The sequence below is a fragment of the Schistocerca serialis genome, chromosome 1 (genome assembly GCF_023864345.2).
Source record: "Schistocerca serialis cubense isolate TAMUIC-IGC-003099 chromosome 1, iqSchSeri2.2, whole genome shotgun sequence".
NCBI lineage: Eukaryota > Metazoa > Arthropoda > Insecta > Orthoptera > Acrididae > Schistocerca > Schistocerca serialis.
Genome location: NC_064638.1, coordinates 795,251,639 through 795,276,373, shown reverse-complemented (window position 1 = coordinate 795,276,373; position 24,735 = coordinate 795,251,639). Strand labels below are relative to the sequence as shown.

Here is a 24,735-nt window from a genome sequence, read left to right as displayed (position 1 = left end):
TAGTAATCAAAAAACCACTGAAAGTAAGCCAATTGCCTTGCCACTGTAGTAAGACCGGTTCCCATCATATCAACAAAATAAGTGCTGTCAGTCTTGGCTAACATTTGGATGGCTGACCGTCCAGATCTGCCGAGCACGCACGGTGCACTCAGCCCTGGTGAGGCCAACTGAGGAGCTACCTGACTGAGAAATAGCAGCTCCGGTCACGAAAACTGACAACAGCTGGCAGAGCAATCTGTTCACCACATGTCCCTATAATTCGCATCCAATTATGCTTATTAGCCGAGGATGACATGGCAGTCGATCAGCACTGCTGGGCCTTCCGAGGCTCGTTCAGATGGAGTCACTGAAAGTAAACCAATCAATGGTATCTTCAATGAAAATCATAGTGTTCGACTGAACTGGGCACAGTATTTGTTGAGATGTAGCAATATACATTGCCTGTAGGGAATCTGACAGCTTTTTTGCCATATACAGTGAGTCATGACCTCAGAGAATGCTTTCTAATTCTGAGAGTGACATATATTTTTGTGCGAATAAGCAGGCTCTTTAAACCATACTTGTGCATGATACAGCTATCAAATACTATATACATTGTTATCAACTGTTAAAGACAGTTCTAATAACCCAATTATTGTGAAACTTTGTATAACCTTTTGTAAAGTAAATAGTCAAGTATGAATTTCAGCTTTTTATGTTAACTAATTTTTGGTATGATAAAAATGATCTAGAAATGGAATTTATGACTTTCCTTGAGAAATAACCTCTTGACACATTACTATGATATGGGTACGAGCCAGTGAAGAATGTTGACTAAATACACAATTTTTTTAATGATGGAGTTCACAACATTTTGATAAAAAGACTAACAATTTCTTGTAACAGTTTCAATGTTAGAGTGCCAATATTATTCTATTTACTGAACAATATTATTTTCATTTGTTTTCTTGTCTGAGTGAGTGAAGGAATGAATTCGGCATTTACGTGATGTATGAATCATTGAAACTGTGAATAACTAAGTGTATTGTGCAGCCTCGATGTGAGCCACATGCAAGGGAAAGGGGGGGGGGGGGGAATAAATGAAAAGCAGCGGTATTTTAGAAATGTAAAACTTACACTTCAGTCCTTCAGATGATTAAAGATGGAGTTAATTTGTTTATATTTGCTTTTTGGGAGTGTGTTATTTTGTAATTTTGTGTAAATAAATGAAATAATGGGGACTGGGCCAAAGAAGGTGACTAACAGGTTATGTAAATGGGAATATGAAGCTAGCAAATTGAAGAAGAGATCTTTTACATGCCTTGGTACTGGGGAGAGGAGCTACACATGTAAGTCATGGGGATTCTGTGGTCAGCTCTTGTGATCTGAGCTCATGTAGTGCAGAACTTTAGGCATTTTCTTTAAAATTGAGTTATAGTGGTCTTTTGGAGGATCTGAGTTATTTGATCACTTGAAGATGATGTCTACAAAAATTCTGGACTTTTTTAGTGACATTTAGACTTTGTTTCTGGGGGTATAAATTCTGCATGTTATTCTGTACAGTCATAACCATGAACTTTCAGTCCGCCAGTGATGATCTCTACAGCATTCAATGAGCTTTCAAAACTACAACACCTAGCGTTTATACAAATTGTTTATTAACTGATAAAAGTGTGATTATTTGAATAACTGGTATGAATTAAAACCTTGAACTGGCTGCTGAATAGTGTGTGTGTGTGTGTGTGTGTTTTTTGTGTGCCATAAGAGTGATACAATTAGAAAAAAAGCTGTGCTTAGTTTAGTTCTCTCATTTCTGGAACTGTATGTTATGATAGATTGACAGCAAATGTACATTCACAAAGACACAATACAGAACAAGTCCATCAATGCGAGGACTTTTCTTCATTTAGTTGTTGCAGCAGATCTGGTAAAATTATCTCACTTCAACATTACAGTTCTGTTAAATATATCTGTGAACCTTGTTGACATAAGTGGAGCAAATTTTTTACATTTTTTCTCAGATAAGAAACATTATATGTCATTTCATGGAAAGTAATGTTTCTGATGAACTCACGGACGTGAATACTTTCTAAGTTAGTAGGAAAGGAGAAGAAAACTGCCACATGTCTAGCAGATATTGCAGCACCAGAATTTAACACAGGTAGATTTGAAAAAAGAAAATTGATGTAACTATTTCCAGTACTTAAGATGTAGTCTCCATAATGACGCAAGAATATACCTATACTCACTTCATTACTTTGAGGAAGAAGATGCAGCAAAACATCGCCATCATCTCCCACAGCAGTTGCAACAAATTCTACTGGCTGAGTGAGTTTGTAATCAAGGACAGATAAACCTTTAGGTCCCACTGCAATCACGGCAGTAGTACCCAGCTTGTCCACAGCCAACAACATTGGTCTCACTCCAGGCACTGCACGCAGGTCTCTTAGTTCTCCAAGAGATGTTAGCATCGTCATTTGCGCTATAGGCCCAGCAGCAACTTCATCAGCTGCCTCAGACAGCATAAGATTTGATGAATAAACTCTTCCATCAACAGCACCCACACAAGCCAGGTACGTTGAAGTCACTGCACACCTGTGGACAAAACAGTGATTAAGACAACAAAATCACTTGCTAGCAGGGTGACACACACATGTAAACAGACAAATATTTCCTCCATATTGTCATGGGTGACCAGTAGCCATGCTATCCATCTGCCTTTCGCATGGAGACAAACATCATATTCTACATGCATCAATCTAGTAAAACGAGTCTTGCACACACAAGTCAGAGTTCTACATCAAGGATTAAATGATATTACACTGAACCATAATGGAAAAAGATAGTGCATAGTGATTCAACCAGTACATCAGTAGTTATGAATATTTTGGCATAGGGGAGAGACTTAAGGTTTTATTACTTTTTCATAAAGGGTGGTTGTAAAGGTGCAGAAAGCTGCAGAGTTTAAAAACTGGCACAGCAAAAGTGCATATGTGAAATGAACAGCAGTTAAGAATGTGATAAACTGTTGAGAACAGAAAAAAAAGAGAACAACCCAACTGAAGACTGGAATAATCTACAGGTTCAATAAGCACTGAATTACATCTGCTATTTAGATGTTTTTAAACACCGCCCATGTGAAACTTTACACACAGAAATGCAATTGATAATATCCATAAAGTGTCAGGCAGCTTTACATGCAAGAATTTCAATCTCTGGGGAGCAGAAGACCAATGAAGTCTTTCTACGATTGTGATTTTGTTGTGGACTGAGTGTACTAAATAATGTTACCTTTATGACCGCACAGCAACCATAAATTTCAGAAGGCACTACGCAAACACAAACATTGTATGGGAATGATTCAAGGAGTTCAGCATTGTCTGAATGACCTGAAACATTAAATTATTCTCCTGCAGAGCACTTGTCTGACCCCAATGGATATGTTGTCATCCTACATTCCAACATTGACAAAGACTACAATGCTGATATGTATGTGGTCAGATTACAGGACTGGACTACTAATGACAAATCATTACAATATGTCTGGAATGTGTTCACACTAAATGAGAGGGGGGAGAGAGAGAGAGAGAGAGAGAGAGAGAGAGAGAGAGAGAGAGAGAGAGAGACGGTATTAGGAAAGTGGCTGCACATCAGTTATCTCGCAATACGTATCGGCAAGTCCCATTTTTTTTTTTAAGCTATCCTTAACCCAAACAATAGTTTGAGCAACTGTAGGATCCTATTGGAAGGAAAGAATAAAGTCCTATGGCATTATAAGTTGGGTGAGAGTGATGGGTAGATTTAGCAAATCATATCAGAAAAGCTCCCCTTCCTCTGCACAAAATAATCCCCTTCCTTCACTTTGTGTGTCTTGACTCTTTAATTTATCTGTTGAATGTATGTGACATTAATGGATGTGTATACAGTGTAGTGACTCAGATCACAATATCAGGTCATCGTCCATGGAGGTGCCAGATAAAAATATAACAATGACAACAAACATCAAATAATCAACGAATAACTGCTAAGAACTGAAATACGAAATAGCATGGGAACATTCTATATAACCAGTCATTATATTCACTACCACACAGACACCCAAATGGCCATGGGAATGTGCATGGCACTTGCATGTTTTCCCTGTTATGTGTGTCTCTGTGCTCCACGCGTCAGTGTGTTATAGGTGTGTGCTTGCCTTTCCCTTATTTTATGTATTACTCAATACAGGAATTTCCATTATTGTTATTCAAGCATTATTTTCAGCACAGCCGGGAGATACAACCTCATATGTAAAGGTTAAAAATAGCAGAAATACTAGAACAACACAACAGGCATATATATGAATTGTATGTTAATGCAAAGTCAGTATTGTGACACAGCATAGCAACTATCAAAAGAGGACTGTGCCTTCAGGATGCTACACAAGAGTTCGGGGTTCATTTCATGAATAGGCCTCTTAACTGGCTTGTAGTGCAAACTGAAACACTTGTGATGGACTTGCAACAAATGATAATAATATTTTACACTTCACAATAACAGATGCAGAAGGTGACACATGTAAACATACAATTAGGGAATATGTCCAATCCATGTAAAGTGAATTGGGAACTTTTTTCAGACAGAATTCAAGGCAAATATATGAAAAAGAATGAGAAAGAAGGCTAATCTTCATTGAACAACAATATGATGGGCTATTACATCAAACAAGAGTAGAAAAGTGGGAGACATTTGTAAAAAATCAAATGGTAACCAGTATGTGGGTTTTCCACACAAACTTCCAACAAACAATGTTTGATCAACCACAGTGTTGTATACCTTCAAAAAACCTGATGGCACAATGACTACAGATTCGGAGACATCAGCACAATACTTACAATGCACTTTGCTGCCAGATGACACAATGGTGAAAGACAAAATACCACAAACACTTTAGCTCTGAATTGCAACAGCATGTGAATAATTAGATTGTGATTCCATATGCCCATCAGGAAGTGATGCTGGCTATAAAGGATAAATATCAGCTTAAAAACTCAGCGTAAGAGACTAGAAGGAGACACACAAGAAAACAAGATGCTCTAAAACAAAGCCCACAACCACGTCTTCCGAGAAGCAGTGAGGAGATGGAATCTATGAAAGAACTAGGAAGGATTTTCTAAGAAACTGAGAGTCACCTCCCAAAATTTGCCTTTGGTAGCACAGCAGCAGAGCCCCTCTATTCTGACAAGGGAACCTCCCCATCGCATCCCCCTCAGATTTAGTTATAAGTTGGCACAGTGGGTAGGCCTTGAGAAACTGAACACAGATCAATCGAGAAAACAGGAAGAAGTTGTGTGGAACTATGAAAAAATAAGCAAAATATACAAACTGAGTAGTCCATGCGCAAGATAGGCAACATCAAGGACAGTGTGAGTTCGGGAGCACCATGGTCCCGTGGTTTGCGTGAGCAGGTGTGGAACGAGAGGTCCTTCGTTCAAGTCTTCCTCGAGTGAAAATTTTACTTTCTTTATTTTCGCAAAGTTATGATCAATTCGTTCGTTCATTGACATCTCTGTTCACTGTAATAACTTTAGTGTCTGTGTTTTGCAACCGAACCGCAAAACCGTGCGATTAGTAGACGAAAGGACTTGCCTCTCCATTGGGAACCGAAAAGATTTGGATGCAATGTCAAATGTCAACCGATTCCTCCAAAGGAAAACACGTCTAATATATTCTATACGACACTGGTGATGGCATGTGCGTCACATGACAGGAATATGTTGTCGACCCACCTAACTTGTACACTTGGCGAGTGGGTAAAAAGATTCTTCTACCTTGCCCGATTTAGGTTTTCTTGTGGATGTGATAATCACTCCCAAAAAAGTGATGAAAACATAAGAGTTTGTCACATAAATTGAAAATAAAAAATTAAACTCTCCACTGGAGGGAAGACTTGAACCCAGGACCCCCGTCCCGCAGGTGCTCAATCTAACCATGGGACCACAGCGCTCCTAAGGTTACATTCTCCTTGATGTTGCTTATCTTGCGCATGGACTACTCAGTTTGTATATTTTGCTTATTTTTTCATAGCTCGACACAACTTCTTCTTGTTTTCTCGATTGATCTGTGTTCAGTTTTTCAAGGCCTATCCACTGTGCCATCTTATAAATAAATCTGAGGGGGGTGCGATCGGGAGGTTCCCTTGTGAGCTCTACCTCAATATATGAGGGACTAGCAATCCAGAAAGGATGGGGAAAAACAAGTTTTGTTTTAGACAGTAGTGTAGTGTAGAATTATAAATTACAAAATCTGGAATGAAGCACTAATGAACAACAGAATGTTGCTATAGTGTGCACCTTCTGTGTTTCAAATGAGCCTACTTGTTGGACAGATGACCTAAGGCAGTCCATTTCTCCCAACCCCCCCCCCCCCCCCCCCTCTTAAAAAAAAAAACCTTGTTGGTATTGTATGATGACGAGAGAATGGAGAGGCTGTACCCTAGAGTGCTGACACATAGCCTACTACTCTTGAATAGCACCAAGAGGCTGCCCTCACTCCATGAGCCACAGCACAGAGCTGGGAACATTGGCACAAAGATTGGTGATTGGGGACTGTACACCACCCCTTGCCAGCAAAATAATGATGGTGAAAATTTCTTCCACCACCAGGATTTGTACCGGCTACCTCTGAGTTGAGTGCCACCGCACAGGTGTCCATCAGCAACCTTGGTTGAGGAGGTGGGTCAGTCCTATTGCAGCAGGTATGCCATTGTCTTTCTCTGAAACATCATGCAAATTTGGCATTTTTCATACAAGCAAATCATTGCCAGAGATTAAACAAGTCCTAACTGACAGAGAAAAAATCAATACCAACTGAGGACTGAAAAGTGTACCTTTGGATACACAGTCACATGAAGCTTGTTGATGCAACACACATTGTGGATAAATGTGGCCTGTAACTGTAATCTTGGGTTGTCGATGTTTTAATAGTTAATTCTTGTGTCACAGTTGTGGATTCTTACAGTTCTACTTACACATGAAAATTCACATTTATGGGAAGGCTGTTACATTCTCTACTTATATAAATTACCACTGAGTTGGTACTGAATTAAGGCATGCTGCTTTAACAGCAGTTAAGAGTGATGAATGTTTTTGCACGTTTGGCCACAGCTGACTTGTCTCAATAAATATTTAGTCTCTTATTTGTTTTACAAACTAAGATGCTATTTACTCTGCAAAATACATCATCTGATACTCAGTCATCCAAATATGGTACAATACAAAATAATTATGAACTATATGAACTGCTTGCCACACAGTCTTTGAACTCATTCTGATATTCTACAGTGATACTGCCTTGCCACCAAATGGCTTTCACACAAGATGGACCACCTCTCACTATCTCACTCTATCAGACACAAATGTGGTGCAAGCAGCACTCAGCACTGCTTGCTATATGCCTTATAATTCTTATTCTTGGCTTCTGAGGGACTTGATGCCCCCATGTTGATTTCACATGTTGCCTCTAAATGCTTCTACCTTGTGCTTCCTGCCAATTATTTATGCTCATTCTGTTCCACACTGTTTTAATATAATTTACACATGTACTCTCAGGTCCCGCCCCCCCCCCCCCCCCCCACCATCTTACCTAATGACTTCTCCATGAATATTCTTGAAACCACTTGACCTCTTTCATTCTCATCAGATAGCATGTCCATTGAAGTCTCCTGGAATTTATTATGCTGATTACTCCTGATTATTATAACAGCATGTGTATTTCTGTGTCATGTCTTCTTTTTCAGCTTTGCAATTCCATTATCATAGTGAGGGCCAAAGATTTTCCAATGAACCTTGTTTTCAAATACTAGTAATTGGTGTTCTTCCCTTTTAGTTAAACTCCATGTTTCTTTGTTTCTGCTCCATGTGTTAGTACTGGTCTGTTTAGTTTTCCTTGTCAGTAATTTAGACACTAGAAGTTTTTGTGTTTGAGTAGTAGGCTCTATTACCATCTTGCAGTCTCATTTTCACTTCTACTTGTCTCTGATTTCGTTTGTTTATCATTGTGATAAGATACGTGAAATGTTCAATGTATTCGAATTTATGTTTGCCAATTATTATTTGTGACTGGCCATCTTGTTCATCCCTACATGTCTGAACTATAACATAATTTGTTTTGTGATCATTTACTTTTAAGGCAAGTCGGATGCTTCTTCTGAGAGTTCCATGAATAACTGCTCAATCTCTATTTCACTTCTTTTTTTTTTTTGGAGGATCCCGGTAGGTACTACTTTGAGTTTCCCCACAACTCTCTCCAAAGCCACGTTAAAGAGAAGAGTGGACAGAGCATCTCTCTGTCTTAGTCCAGTTTTGTTTTTGAAGTGGCCACATTTTATTTCATTTAGCAAAACTCTGCTTGTATTATCAACCACGTACATTTTACAAAGATTCATAAGTTTAATTGGAAATCCAAAGTCCTTCGTTACATTCTGCAAGATTTGCCTATGTATGGAGTCATTAGTTTTCATAAAATCAATGAACGAGTAATGTATTTTTGTTTACATTCCACAGGGTTTGCCTGTGTGTGGAATCATAAACTTTAATAAAACCGATGAGCAAATAATTTTTGTTTAAATTCTCATACTTTTTCATTTATTGTTTTGATTACAATATATTGTCAGTAGTGGATCTATTTCTGCAAAAATCATGTTAATAATCCTAGATTACATATTCTGTGTATTGTTACAAGCAATTTTACAACAGACAGAATGATATCTTATATCCTGTGCTAACTAATGATATTTCCCTATAGTTTCTGAAGTCTTCTCTCTCCTTTTTATATACTGGGACTATCAATTATACTTTCCATTATGTTGGTGTGGTGTCAGTTTTCCAGATAACCTGTATCAGGTGAAACAAACATCTATACAGTGCTTCTCTTCCGTATACTTCAGGGTCTCAGCTGGAATTCCATTGCTTCGGGCTGCCTCAGCATTTTTAGCTGTTTGATACTTCCTGCCACCTCTTCATATGTTGGTTCTGGAATCTGGTCATTATTAGGGTGTTGCTGGAATTTCTGGATCAGAACAGTTCAGCAGACTATCAAAATATTCCTTGCCTGATGATAAAATTTTAAATGGTTTAATGGCCAAATTCCCATCCTTTGTTATGAGCTGTAGATTAAAACTGAAGAAACTGCAAAAAGGTGGGAATTTAAGGAGATCGGACCTGGGTAAACTGACAGAACCAGAGGTTGTAGAGAGTTTCAGGGAGAGCATTAGGGAACAAGTGACAAGAAAGGGTGAAAGAAAGAGTACACAAGAAGAATGGGCAGCTTTGAGAGATGAAATAGTATGAAATAGTGAACGCAGCAGAGGATCAAGTAGGTTAACAGACAAGGGCTAATAGAAATCCTTGAGTAACAGAAGGGCTATTGAATGTAATTGATGAAAGGAGAAAATACAAAAATGCAGTGAATGAAGCAGGCAGAAAGGAATACAAACGTCTCAAAAATGAGATTGACAAGAAGTGCAAATGGCTAAGCAGGGATGGCTGGAGGACAAATGTAAGGATGTAGAGGCGTATATCACTAGGGGGTAAGATAGATACTGTCTACAGAAAAATTAAAGAGAGCTTTGGAGAAAAGAGAACCACTTGCATGAATATCAAGAGCTCAGAGGGAAACACAGTTCTAAGCAAAGAAGGGAAAGCAGAAAGGTGGAAGGAGTATATAGAGGGTCTACATAAGGGTGATGTTCTTGAGTACAATATTATGGAAATGGAAGAAGATGTAGATGAAGATGAAATGGGAGATATTATACTGTGTGAAGAGCTTGACAGAGCACCAAAGGACCTAAGTTGAAACAAGGCCCTGGGAGTAGACAACATTCCATTAGAACTGCTGATAGCCTTGGGACAGCCAGCCCTTACAAAATTCTACCATTTGGTGAGCAAGATGTATGAGACAGGCGAAATACCCTCAGACTTCAAGATGAATATAATAATTCCAATCCCAAAGAAAGCACGCGTTGACAGATGTGAAAATTACCGAACTACTAGTTTAATAAGCCACATCTGCAAAATACTAACACAAATTCTTTACAGACGAATGGAAAAACTATTAGAAGTTGACCTTGGGGAAGATCAGTTTGGATTCTGTAGAAATGTGGAACATGTGAGGCAATACTGACTCTACAACTTATCTTACAAAATAGATTAAGGAAAGGCAAACATACGTTTCTAGCATTTGTAGACTTAGAGACATCTTTTGACAATGTTGACTGGAATAATCTCTTTCATATTCTGTAGGTGGCAGGGGTAAAATGCAGGGAGCAAAAGGCTATTTACAATTTGTACAGAAACATCTCCACTGTTATTCAGTCTGTATACTGAGCAAGCAGTAAAGGAAACAAAAAAATTTGGCGTAGGAATTAAAATCCATGGAGAAGAAATAAAAACTTCCGAGGTTCGCCAATGACATTTTAATTCTGTCAGAGACAGCAAAGGACCTGGAAGAGCAGCTGAATGAAATGGACAGTGGCTTGAAAGGAGGATATAAGATGAAGATGAACATCAACAAAAGCAAAACGAAGATAATGGAATGTAGTGGAATTAAATCAGGTGATGCTGAGGGAATTAGATTAGGAAATGAGACACTTAAAGTAGTAAAGGAGTTTTGCTATTTGGGGATGATGGTCTAAGTAGAGAGGATATAAAATGTAGACTGGCAATGGCAAGGAAAGCGTTCCTGAAGAATAGAAATTTGTTAATATCGAGTATAAATTTAAGTGTCAGGAAGTCGCTTCTGAAAGTATTTGTATGGAGTGTAGCCACGTATGGAAGTGAAACGTGGATATTAAATAGTTTAGACAAGAAGAGAAAAGAAGCTTTCGAAATGTGGTGCTACAGAAGAATGCTGAAGATTAGATGGGTAGATCACATAACTAATGAGGATGTATTGAATAGAATTGGGAAGAAGAGAAATTTGTGACACAACTTGCCTAGAAGAAGGGATCAGTTGATAGGACATATTCTGAGACATCAAGGGATCACCAATTTAGTATTGGAGGGCAGCGATGAGGGTAAAAATCGTAGAGGGAGACCAAGAGATGAATACACTAAACAGATTCAGAAGGATGTAGGTTGCAGTAGGTACTGGAGACGAAGAAGCTTGCACAGGATAGAGTAGCACCGAGAGCTGTATCAAACCAGTCTCTGGACTGAAGACCACCACCACAACAACAACAACAACATTGCCATCCTTGCCCTTCATCATCTTAGATTTGTAATTAAAACTTCCTTTAATTTTACTGACTGTGCCACATTTTCCAAACATTATTATTTTTACGATATTCATGAATAAATTCAATCTGCTGTTTAAGGTATTGGATCTTTTTCTTACAATTTATTTTATTAGTCTGCTTCTGCACCTGCTGATAAGGAAGTTCTATCTCAGGATTCTTATATGCTTGTAGCCATTTACTGTGTAATTTCAAAACCTTGTCTTCAGCTTACTCACAGTCTTAAAATTATTTCTTCCTGTCCTTTTTTTACTCTCTGCAGGTTATTACTTGTAACTGCAAGCATGATTTCTTTTATTCTATTCCTGCACTCATTACTGGTCATTTCATGACTTTCTTCCATGCCACTTAGAACCTCAAATCAGTTTGAAATTTCAACTTAGTATTTCAGTATTTCTTCTGTTCCTATTAACAATATTATGAAAAAGAAAGTTGATACTCACCATATAGCGGAGATGTTGAGTCGCAGATAGGCACAACAAAAAGAGACTGCCTTCTCTGGCAACTGAAGCCATCTGTTCCTATTACATTTTACAGATTGAATTTGGTCATGTTTCCAGATTTAACGTTTGTTTTACATGCTACCTTCAACCTGATTCTCACAATACTCATTACTAGATTGTGGTCTGACCTTATTTCTACTCCTCGGAAGGATTGTACATCTCTAATTGTCTTTCTATGTCTGTTATCTATGAATACATGGTCCATATGAATTACCATTTTTTTATCACTTGAATTCAATGTTTGTTTATGTATACATTGATGAGGGAATGTAATGCTGCTAATAATCATGTCCAATGTTGTAGGAAAATTAGTTTTGTTATTTTGTTCTATAAGACTGACAGGTTTTCATAGGTTATTCTTTACATCATCATCTTTGTTATTTGTCAGTGCATGACAGTTTATTAGTGACAAGTTGACAGATTTGGACATTTCCAAGACAGCATTATCTTTCATCAGTTATTTCAAAGATATTACTGGCATAGGAAATCATTTTGTGTGCAGAAGGCTGTTTCAAAATCATGAGACATTTTCTTTATGACTATTAAAAACTGTCTATTTATCCATATCTTGGGTACTCCTGACCAGCAGTTTTGTTCTTGTATTGCTGCTACTGTTGAAGTAGGTTTAGCTGTTTACTGAGCCTTCTGAAGGATCCTGTTTTAAACGTACTTTGTACATTCTATGTTCCCCGTCTCATGTCCATTTTCCAGCTAAATGTCATAATAATTTGAGGTCCACATTTCGCCTGAGACATATTTGAGGTATTTGTTATCTTTAAGTTTTTCTGCAGCTGTGTTATTACCCCAGCATATAAAACCCACCCTGGAGGACTCGGTCTTTTTCTGTAGGAGTCTCCCTCCATTAGTATTTGAAAATTCCTCTACCTGCCACAAGGCAGCAGTGCTGCTTTTGGTCCAACTTGAGTATTTCATTTCCTCAGTACCTCTCATATCTGATGGGTATTCTCCTATCCACCTAATAATTGTGTGAACAAATATGTGTTCCTGATCGCAAAATAAATTGTGGTAAATAAATGTTACAAATAAATGAACAATGTGGGCAGGAAACATCTTAACCTGGGTTACCCAGATTGTCTGTATCATCTTATCATTCACAACTAAAGAACATTACCGCCTCAGTTAGCAGATGTTTGCAAAATCACTTGTGCTTTTGTTTGAGTTTAGTTATTAATGTTTCCAGATGTCTTTTCTTATATGACATACAGATTTATTCATCTCACTGATGTGTTAATTCTTCAGAATTGTTAGATCAAGTAGTCATTCACTGTAATTTATTACGTAATTTTTACCTATGGCCATAGGTGTAGTGCTTCTAATATGCAACAAGTTCCGCTGTCATGATACTCACCTCTACTGATAACACTATATAACCACTTCATGGTAATTTTCAGATGTAGATGAAGAAAGTCTGATGTTGAGTTTTTCTGTCTGTATGTGTAGGCTAATCTCAGGAACTACTATAAGGAATTTGATACAAATTTTAAATTAACAACAGCCTCAGTTGCAATGTTTAACTAGATTTACCTAGATTTCAGTTGGGATAACGCAACCTTCTTCAGAATAAAAGGAACTACGATTTGTCCACAATGGACAATGTCAAAAACTATAAAAGATATTTAGGCAGAAAAAAGTAAAAATGGACAGACCAGTTGGCCAAGGATCTTAGCTACTTGGAGCAAAGGAAGAAGATGCCAAGGTCAGAACACCATGGAGAAGGCTATCTGATGAGGCCATAAACTGAGTGTGGTTTGTGGGGCCAGGAGAGTAACTATGTAAGCTGTCACTGCCAGATCCATAACAACCATTTCCATCAATGACTGAGCATGCCATCACAAAGCATAATATTAGAACAATTTTCTTTCAATAAATCTGTCCTCAGACAGGTATCAACTGGCCTTCCTTTACATCTCTCTGTCTTGAGCATCCTACTCCATTTGCTTGAGAACTTCTTCCTCTCCTCATATCTATTAGTATTTCCAACTTCCTTCTTTTTCACCTTCTACTTTTCCCTCTATGTTTATCAGTAGTAGACAATTCTTACGTAATTTGTGTCCCATCCAAGATGTTTTCCTCTTCTGTATCATCCTTGTGAAGTTCCTCTCCTCAAATATTCTGCTCAGTATCTCTTCATTTCTCATTGTGTTGATCCATTTCACTTTCTCCATTCTTCTACACAAACACATTTCAAAAGTTTTGAAATATTTTTATTCCTTCTGCCTGATTGCTCACAGTGCAAAACCATAAGACACCACACTCCACACTAAATATTTGGCAAATATCTTCCCAAGTGTGATGGAGATCCTTCTGGCTGTCAGCAAAGCTTTCACTCTCCCCAAATGTCTCTTTCCCCCCGAGATTCTGCATCTCACTTCCTACGTACAGCTTCCGCTGGAAGTTATCAAGCTTCCCAAATACTGGAATGACTACACCTGTTCTCCTACCATTCCAACTAGTGATAAATTAATCATGTCGTCATCTGCTCTGGTTCCTCATCACTGTGGTCTTGCCAATGTTCAGTTTCATTCCAAACTCTTTACCCACACTAATATTCTCCACCATTACCTGGAGCTCTTCCCCCATTTCTGCTAGCACAGTCCTATCATCAGTGTGCTTGATGGTTTTTTTCTTCTAGCCCCACTTCAAGTCCTTTGGATTTTTCCAAGGTCTTATTGATTAGCTTTTCAGCGTATGTAGTGAAAAGCGCTGGTGACATACAGCAACCCTGTATCACACTTCTTTCAATACCCACCTCTTCAGTTCCATCTTCTTCTGCTCTAAACAATACTTCCTGTGCCATAAAAAGTTGTTTTAGCTGAGCCAGACTGGTAATGCCTCGAGTGCGACAGAGTGATTGTAATCATCCCTGGACATTATTGAGAGTGAACACATGTATTGTAGTGCCCATCTACGTGGCGTAGCAGTGGCACTACGAAGATAGATTCTGTGCTGGCGGCGGTGTGGGGCTCTCTCGCAGTTTTGGCTGGCAGTTAGCTACCTAAGCCCCAGTGACTTAAGACTGACATGCTGAATATAATCGTGTGCTTAGTGCTGGTGCAGTTAAATCGCATTTCTGCAAGTTCTGCAGTGATAATTCTGATCTGAATTGCCACAAGCCTGTCAGATATTGTGGTCGAGTTCTGCAGACTTCGACCTTTAGAGGGTTAATCTGTTCTACAGATCCGCACATCCAGCATCATTTGATGATTAATATGATACAACTGAAGTGTAGTGGAGTGAAGCAAGTTCCAGCCAGCACGGGGTGTACCTGACTGTGTGCAGAGATTTGATGCCATTTAGAATCTGCAGAATGTGCCTGTTAATGATTGGGACAGGTTTTGGTACTAATTAAAGCTTGGAGAAAACACTCAGCTGCATTTATAAAGGTGAACGTTGCACATGTTTGATGCATTGGCATATTAATAGTACAACTAAAGGTTAATTCTTTAGCTGAACCAGATTCTACTAGATAAAACTATTTAGTTTTTTTATTTATATCTTCAGTCATATTATCACGGTTTCTCTTGCAAGTGATTGTAAGAAATCACAATTTTATGTAAATATTGTACTGTATAGTCACTAGCTTTGACACTATCTGTTGCACTCTCCACTGTGCTATTAAAACAAGACAAGATTTAGAAAACAGTTATGTGCGCTGAACTATTTGCATTAGCCAGTCAGTTAAAGTTTTACTACTCTTATTATAATAAGATAAATGCATTTAACATTTCTGCTACATGTCTAGAATTATTTTAATGTTTTAAGTTACTGGTTTATGCTTATTCACAAGCTGATCAGAGGAGGTACATAAAAATGAAATCACCTCTGTACTTGGGTAATCATACCGATTTTCACTGATTAATTTAGCGTCAGGATATTTTTGCTCCATGTTCATTTGCACTAATAAGTTGTATCTTGTGACTATTTAACAGTGTAAACTTTTCCCTGCTTTAGTTGTATTATCAACCTGTATGTAAACATTTGAACAGTTGTGGAGGCGTAAGCTGAACTGGCTTCCGAACTGCTATTATGAAAGTCTTTTGTAATTGTTAAATTCAACATCGTGCAACAACTCAAATTAATGCCCTTATTGATTTCATGTTTTCAAGACAGCTTGGTCAAACTGGTTCAACTTGTGCAAATGGTTAATGATCTTTGCTATGACTTGTGAAGTTTGCTAATTAAAAATAGAAGTAAAGATTTTGACTTTTTTTAAATTAAAGTTTGCCATGGCCTGGTACCTTCCGTTCACCCAAATCATCGCTAGTCATTTATAATCTGCAGCTTGTTGGCCATTCATGACTGTGACATGTTTTGCAACTAATTTAACCATCTGTACCAACATTTTTCAGAATATTCAGCAGCATGTACCAGTCAATTCTGTCAAATGCTTTTATCAAAGTGACAGAACAAGCACAAATGCCTTTATTCACTTACAAAAATCTTTCTCACATCATCCTCAGACATCCAATTGCATATCTGATTTCTCTTTCTTTTCAAAATCCGAACTGATATCCTATATTTTTCTTTTTATTCTTCTCTGCATTATTATGGTCACTGCCTTGGTAACACAGCATATAAAACCAATTCCCCTATAAAATTTATGTAGATTGATAGTGCATTTCTTTGGTAAGGGAACAATTATGGTCTTAAGGAGATCTTCAAGCAAGACACCTGAGTCATATATTCTATTGATCAGATATGTGATTCTAGTTATGGCATCATTCCCTAAGGCGTTCCGTGCCTCAGACAGTATTTGATCACAGCCTGAAGATCCTGGATCACTTTCTCTGTTAGAACAAAGTGGATACTCAATTTCCAACTAATTCCCATCATCGCTGAGGTTATGCTGATAGTCATCTCACATTTCTGCTAAATATTTCATGTGCATTCTCCCCCCCCCCCCTCCCCCAATGAGGAGCTCAAACTGTCTTGATGGGGAAGTATCACAATTGTCTTGATGGGGAAGTAGCACAATTACCTTTGACACTTCATGCACAATAAAACATGAATGAAGATGATAAAGCTACGGATATTTCCAAGCCATTTCTTTTACATCAAATGCACCACACAGCCTTCTAAAGGCATACTGTAAATAGATGTGTTGATACTCTAAACATATATGTTGATCATCTGAACAATGCAGAACTTCTACCTCCTTTGAAAATATTGTACACTGCTATGTGTTAGTGTAAATGTTGTAGAGTAGGGGTGCTAAAACTGAAATCATTTCTCTATAACAAAACAGCAGTTGATCAAAGATAAAAATAACAATTGTTCTGCATAACTGAATGTTATGTTTTGTTCCTTTATTTTCAAGACTAATGCCAGGAGGCAGGGGTATTGTGTGCACCACTAGAAGGTGCACATTTCTGCTAAAATAGATTTAAGTTCCTGACCTGATTGATGAGAGTTTCTTCAGTATCTTTCCCATTTTGAAAACACATCTGATTACTTGGGAAAAGATCAGAATATTCAAAATACTATTCTAACTAGCATTTGATCATCTGCTCCTACATTCTGTAAACACATTTTAGTAGTATTACTGGACAGTACAATGACATCAGATCAATTCTTCCCCCCTTCCTGCCCATTTTCTGAAGCATAATGTTATTATGTTTACTTCATGTGCTACTATAAACATCTAGAACATATTGCTATCCTTCACACGATAAAACCAAAACCAAATTGTAGTGGACACTTTCTGGATCAGGTGGAGTATTATATCAAAGTTGAGAGTGCTCTACAACTTGATCACTTCCTGGCAGATTAAAACTCTGTGCCAGATGGAGACTCGAACTCACAACCTCTACCTTTTGCGGGCAAGTGCTCTACTGAACAAGGCGTCCAAGTATGACTCACAATCTGCCACAAAGAGTGTTTGCCTCAAAAGGCAAAGGTCCCCAGGTTCGATTCCTGGTCCGCCACACAGTTTTAAGCTGCCAAGAAGTTTCAAATCAGTGCACACTCAGCTGCAGGGCGAAAATTTTTCCAGGGAACAATCCCCCAGAAATGTGGCTAAATCATAACTCTGCAATATTCTTTCTCCTTGGAGTGTCAGTTCTGCAAGGTATACAAAACAACTTCCGTGACGTTTAGAAGGTAGGATATGAGGTGCCGGTGGAAGTAAAGCTGAGGTCCTGGACGAGCACCCAGTTTCAATCTGCCACAAAGTTTGGATGACTCTTGTCGGAATGTCTGTGCTTGTAGGATTTTTGACTGTGGGTGGTGTCTGCTTCTCTAACATCTGTTCAGTACTGAAAATTATAGGTAATGGATATTAGTAGTACACAGAAAAATCTGCCAACATGTTGTTTTTTCCTCCTCCTCATCCTTATGCAGTCTCTTAGTTGTTGTTGTGGTCTTCAGTCCTGAGATTGGTTTGATGCAGCTCTCCATGCTACTCTATCCTGTGCAAGCTTCTTCATCTCCCAGTACCTACTGCAACCTACATCCTTCTGAATCTGCTTAGTGTATTCATCTCTGTTCTCCCTCTACGATTTTTACGCTCCACGCTGCCCTCCAATACTAAACTGGTGATCCCTTGATGCCTCAGAACATGTCCTACGAACCGATCCCTTCTTCTAGTCAAGTTGTGCCACAAACTTCTCTTCTCCCCAATCCTATTCAATGCTTCCTCATTAGTTATGTGATCTACCCATCTATTCTTCAGCATTCTTCTGTAGCACCACATTTCGAAACCTTCTATTCTTTTCTTGTCCAAACTATTTATCGTCCATGTTTCACTTCCATACATGGCTACACCCCATACAAATACTTTCAGAAACGACTTCCTGACACTTAAACCTATACTCGATGTTAACAAATTTCTCTTCTTCAGAAATGCTTTCCTTGCCATTGCCAGTCTACATTTTATATCCTCTCTACTTCGACAATCATCAGTTATTTTGCTCCCCAAATAGCAGAACTCCTTTACTACTTTAAGTGTCTCATTTCCTAATCTAATTCCCTCAGCATCACCTGACTTGATTCGACTACATTCCATTATCCTTGTTTTGCTTTTGTTGATGTTCACCTTATATCTTCCTTTCAAGACACTATCCACTCCTTTCAACTGCTCTTCCAAGTCCTTTGCTGTCTCTGACAGAATTACAATGTCATCGGTGAACCTTAAAGTTTTTATTTCTTCTCCATGGATTTTAATACATACTCCGAATTTTTCTTTTGTTTCCTTTACTGCTTGCTCAATATACAGATTGAACAACATTGGGGATAGGCTACAACTCTGTCTCACTCCCTTCCCAACCACTGCTTCCCTTTCATGTCCCTCGACTCTTATAACTGCCATCTGGTTTCTGTACAAATTGTAAATAGCTTTTCGCTCCCTGTATTTTACCTCTGCCACCTTCAGAATTTGAAAGAGAGTATTCCAGTCAACATTGTCAAAAGCTTTCTCTAAGTCTACAAATGCTAGGAATGTAGGTTTGCCTTTCCTTAATCTTCCTTCTAAGATAAGTCATAGGGTCAGTATTGCCTCACGTGTTCCAATATTTCTACGGAATCCAAACTGATCTTCCCCGAGGTCGGCTTCCACTAGTTTTTCCATTCGTCTGTAAAGAATTTGTGTTAGTATTTTGCAGCTGTGACTTATTAAACTGATAGTTCGGTAATTGTCACATCTGTCAACACCTGCTTTCTTTGGGATTGGAATTATTATATTCTTCTTGAAGTCGGAGGGTATTTCGCCTGTCTCATACAGCTTGCTCACCAGATGGTAGAGTTTTGTCAGGACTGGCTCTCCCAAGGCTGTCAGTAGTTCTAATGGAATGTTGTCTTCTACTGGAGCTTTGTTGCGACTCAGGTCTTTCAGTGCTCTGTCAAACTCTTCACGCAGTATCATATCTCCCATTTCATGTTCATCTACATCCTCCTCCATTTCCATAATATTGTCCTCAAGAACATCGCCCTTGTATAGACCCTCTATATACTTCTTCCACCTTTCTGCTTTCCCTTCTTTGCTTAGAACTGGGTTTCCATCTGAGCTCTTGATATTCATACAAGTCGTTCTCTTATCTCCAAAGGACTCTTTAATTTTCCTGTAGGCAGTATCTATCTTACCCCTAGTGAGATAAGCCTCTGCATCCATACATTTGTCCTCTAGCCATCCCTGCTTAGCCATTTTGCACTTCCTGTCGATCTCATTTTTGAGAGATTTGCATTCCTTTTTGCCTGCTTCATTTACTGCATTTTTATATTTTCTCCTTTCATCAATTAAATTCAATATTTCTTCTGTTACCCAAGGATTTCCACTAGGCTTCGTCTTTTTACCTACTTGCTCCTCTGCTGCCTTCACCACTTAATCCCTCAAAGTTACCCATTCTTCTTCTACTGTATTTCTTTCCCCCATTCCTGTCAATTGTTCCCTTACGCTCTCCCTGAAACACTGTACAACCTCTGGTTCTTTCAGTTTATCCAGGTCCCATCTCCTTAAATTCCCACCTTTTTGCAGCTTCTTCAGTTTTAATCTACAGTTCATAACCAATAGATTGTGGTCAGAGTCCTCATCTGCCCCAGGAAATGTCTTCCTAAATCTCTGTCTTACCATTATATAAACTATCTAAAACCTGTCAGTATCTCCAGGCTTCTTCCATGTATACAATCTTCTTTTATGATTCTTGAACCAAGTGTTAGCTATGATTAGGTTGTGCTCTGTGCAAAATTCTACCAGGCAGCTTCCTCTTTCGTTTCTTACCCCCAATCCATTTTCACCTAGTATGTTTCCTTCTCTCCCTTTTCCTACTGACGAATTCCAGTCACCCATGACTATTAAATTTTCATCTCCCTTCACTATCTGAATAATTTCTGTTATTTCATCATACATTTCTTCAATTTCTTCATCATCTGCGGAGCTAGTTGGCATATAAACTTGTACTACTGTGGTAGGCGTGGGCTTTGGATCTATCTTGGCCACAATAACGTGTTCACTATGCTGTTTGTAGTAGCTTACCCGCATTCCTATTTTCCTATTCATTATTAAACCTACTCCTGCATTACCCCTATTCGATTTTGTGTTTATAACCCTGTATTCACCTGACATTACCCTGTATTCACCTGACATTCTGTTAGTATTCAAAAATATTTCTAGCAAGTTGTAATTTTGCTGGGTGCTATGTTGCTTATAGTTCCTCACAGTTTCCTTCGTTCACTGAAAACACTCCAACACCCACTATTCCATCATACACAACTACTACTATTTTTGAAGCAGACTGTTGTTGCACAATTGTTTCTGCGGTGGTCTCACTAACACAGTACTGCAACTTGGTTTGGATTGATTGGAGACTGGATAGATGTCTCCATTTGAGAGCAGCTCACTTTTAATGCGTCAAAATACTTTTCCAATCACTTTTCTTCATCTTCCCTCTGTGTAATAGGTTATCAGAATGAGTCTTCCATATTGTCAAGAAAAGTAAAGAATATTGGCAAGTGTTCCCAGAATGGATTTTCACTCTGCAGCAGGGTGTGCACCAATTTGAAGCTCCCTGGAAGATTAAACCTGTGTGCCATGCCAGGTGAAGGTCCCAAGTTCAAGCCCAAAGACACATTTTTAATCTCCCAGCAAGTATTGATTGCTAAGTGATTGGAATCCAAAGGATTTACTTCTCTTTCGATTTCTGTGTTACTTGCAGTTATGCAATCCTTAGGATTACTATCGACCTTGTCTGTTTATTTTGTAAGATTTGTGGTGGGTCTCATACCAGCATCAGCAGGAAGTTGCATCCCTGACCGATATAACAGGGCAATATTTTGCCGACCCCCAATACACTGCCAGATGAAAGTAGTATAACCTTTATCCTCTATTCTCAGAGTAGTTTTTTGGTGGTCTGGATCCTTCTGCAAGTTCTCTCGACTGTGCTACTAAATAAATAGCCACACTTCTCACAAACTGGGGTATATTTTGCCCACTATTTTCACTATTACTTTTAACAACACAATTAACAATTGCTACAGTAATAGCACTCTCTTGAGTAAATTCAAAACGTTTAGATATGCATACTGTAGGATTTGAGAGAAAAATACACAAACAACTACCACTCTTCAATTGTTCATTACGCCCTTGTTGGTTCGTTGTTTACTCCATGGCTCTCGAATTCAGGTACTTGCTGCACCATGGCACAAATGACACCTGGACGATCGGTGGTTATAATACCATTTTTACTGGTCTCCTCGCTGGCTCCACCACTGCTCCACATTCACTGCATACAAGAAAGGAGAACACAGTTTCCCTTTCCTACTACATTTATCCTTATTCAACTTACTCAAAAGCATCTCTTGTCGACAGTTTTCCAGTGGTGTGTGGGGATGTTTACAAATATCCAAAAACACTACAAGCAGAACACATCTTTGGACGATGTGGGTAGGATTTTGGTAGATCATGTACTTATGAGTTAGATCTCATTACATAAATTGTTAGTTCAGACTGTATTATGTAATCTGGGTCTACTAGTGAACTTGCAGACATTATGCATTTCTCAGTCAGTTACTGCCAAGCTGCTAAAATATGAAACCAATATGTTGAAGTCATGTAAATGAATATTTAAGTCAGCCATGAGTGTCATTAGTGAATGTTAGTTAATTAATGCAACTTACTGATTGCTTCAAACATTGAGACTCCTGTCTATTACAAAGCTGATCATCAGAAAGGGAATATAAACAGGAAAAAACAGAAAATAATTTCCTGCAGCATTGTGTATTTTCTTTCAAGCCCATTCATACCAGGAGGAGATTTAAAAAGGTCGACACTACAGGCAAAGATCCAGAGCACGGTATTTATACTCTGGCACAGATGTCTCAACATTACGAATCATCGCTTGATTCATTATAAAGACACGGGTATGTATGCTTCTAGGTTATTTCAAGTCATTACTTCAATACTAATCAGGGCATTTGGAACTGCAGTGTCCTTAATTTTGGGTCTTCCTGGAGTCAAACTGTTCAAAATATTATTTCCTGTGATACTATCATGCTGTCTGATTTATTTTTTTGGTTTGTGGTGTTAGCTGTGACTTGCTGATTATTTATTTATTTGGTCCATGTGATCTGATATTACACAGTGTGCTACAGCCCTCGAGCAGAATACATTAATATACACAATGAGCAGATTATGATTTACCAACAATATATTGCAACAGGTTTGCACAGGGTGATACATATAAACCTGAACTACTTCAATGGGCTATAATTTCCCTCCAGAAGCTCACAGAAATGGGTAAGTTGTTTTAATGATTTATTTATTTATTTGCATGTCTAGTTCTATAGGAACAAATTGAGGAGCAAATCTCCAAGGTCATGGAACGGGTCAGTACATGAAATTACAACATAAAAGTAATAACAGATAAAAATAAAATGTTTATAGACCCAAAAAAGTCAAGCCATAATTTTAAGTGAATGCAATCAACAATATAACACAACAATCAGCTTAATTTTTCAAGGAACTCCTTAACAGAGTAGAAGGAGTGAGCTATGAGGAAACTCTTCAGTTTTGATTTGAAAGTGCATGGATTACTGCTAAGATTTTTGAATTATTGTGGTAGCTTATTGAAAATGGATGCAGCAGTATACTGCACACCATTCTGCACAAGAGTAAAGGAAATGGGATTTCTGCCCAGTATCAACTAAGAGAAAGCTGCTAATTTTGGGGAATAAGCTGATATTGTTAACAAGAAATGACAGTAAAGATTATATACATTGAGAGACCAATGTCAAAATGCCCAGACTAGTGAAGAGGGGTCAACAAGAGGTTAGTGAATTTACACCACTTACTGCCCGTTTCTGGGCCAAAAATTCCTTTTAGAATGAAAAGAGTTACACCATATGATATAAGCGAAGTGGACTAATTTTTGTGTCGAACGATTTCTTACTTCACATACTGTTCAAATAGTAAAAATGGCAGCATTAAGTCTTTGAACAAGATCCTGAACATGGGCTTTCCATCCTGAACATGGGCTTTCCAAGACAGTTTACTATCTATCTGAACACCCAGAAATTTGAACTGTTTAGTTTCACTAATCATATGCCCATTTTTTGAAATTAAAACATAGGGTTTTTGAAAATTGTGTGTTAGAAACAGTAAAAACTGAGTCTTACTTTGATTTAGTGTTAGTTTATTTTCTACAAGCCATGCACTTATGTTGTGAACTGGACTATCTGAAACCGAGCCAATGCTGCACACCACATCCTTTACTACGTAGCTAGTGTCATCAGCAAACATAAGTATTTTAGAGATACCCATAATATTAGAGGGTATGTCATTTATATAAGTAAGGAAAGAATGGTCCCAACACTGATCACTGAGGCACCCCCCACTTGACTGTATCCCACTCAGAACCCACATCACAGCCATTCTCAACACTGTGAATAATGACCTTTTGCCATCTGTTGTTATAGTACGAGGTGAACCAATTGTGAGCTACTCCCCGTATTCCATAATGGTCCAACAACTGGAGCAATATTTTGTGATCAACACAATCAAACGCCTTAGTTAAATCAAAAAGTATCCTTAGCATTCAAAGCCTTTAGTTTAATCCATCCAGTACCTCACAGAGAAAAGAGGATATAGCATTTTCAGTTGTTAAACGACTTCTAAAGCCGAACAGTACATCTGATAGCAAATTGTGTGATATAAAATGATCAATTATCCTTACATAACCTTTTCAATAACTTTTGCAAACACTAATGGCATAGAAACAGGTCTAAAATTGTCTACATTATTCCTTTTTACAAAGCAGCTGAGTACTTTAATCGTTCAGGAAACTGACCATTCCTAAAGGAAAAATTAGAAATACGGCTAAATACAGGGCTAACCTGTGCAGCACAGTATTTTAATATTCTGCTAGGCACTCCATCATATCCATGAGAGTCCTTTGTCTTCAGTGATTTAATTATTGACTCGATCTCCCCCTTGTCAGTATCACGGAGAAGTATTTCGGACATCAATCTCAGAAA

The 24,735-nt window shown here is 38.3% G+C and overlaps 1 protein-coding gene across 2 annotated transcripts in view; it reads right to left on the bottom strand.

Annotated features, from left to right (window-relative positions):
• LOC126483753 (ER membrane protein complex subunit 1) overlaps positions 1 to 24,735 on the bottom strand; it is a 129,244-nt gene that overhangs the window by 66,376 nt on the left and 38,133 nt on the right. For both annotated transcript variants that reach the window (XM_050106900.1, XM_050106908.1), the window contains exon 5: positions 2,229 to 2,574. In XM_050106900.1, the coding sequence (XP_049962857.1) occupies positions 2,229 to 2,574 (346 nt within the window). The remainder of the gene's footprint in view (positions 1 to 2,228; positions 2,575 to 24,735) is intronic.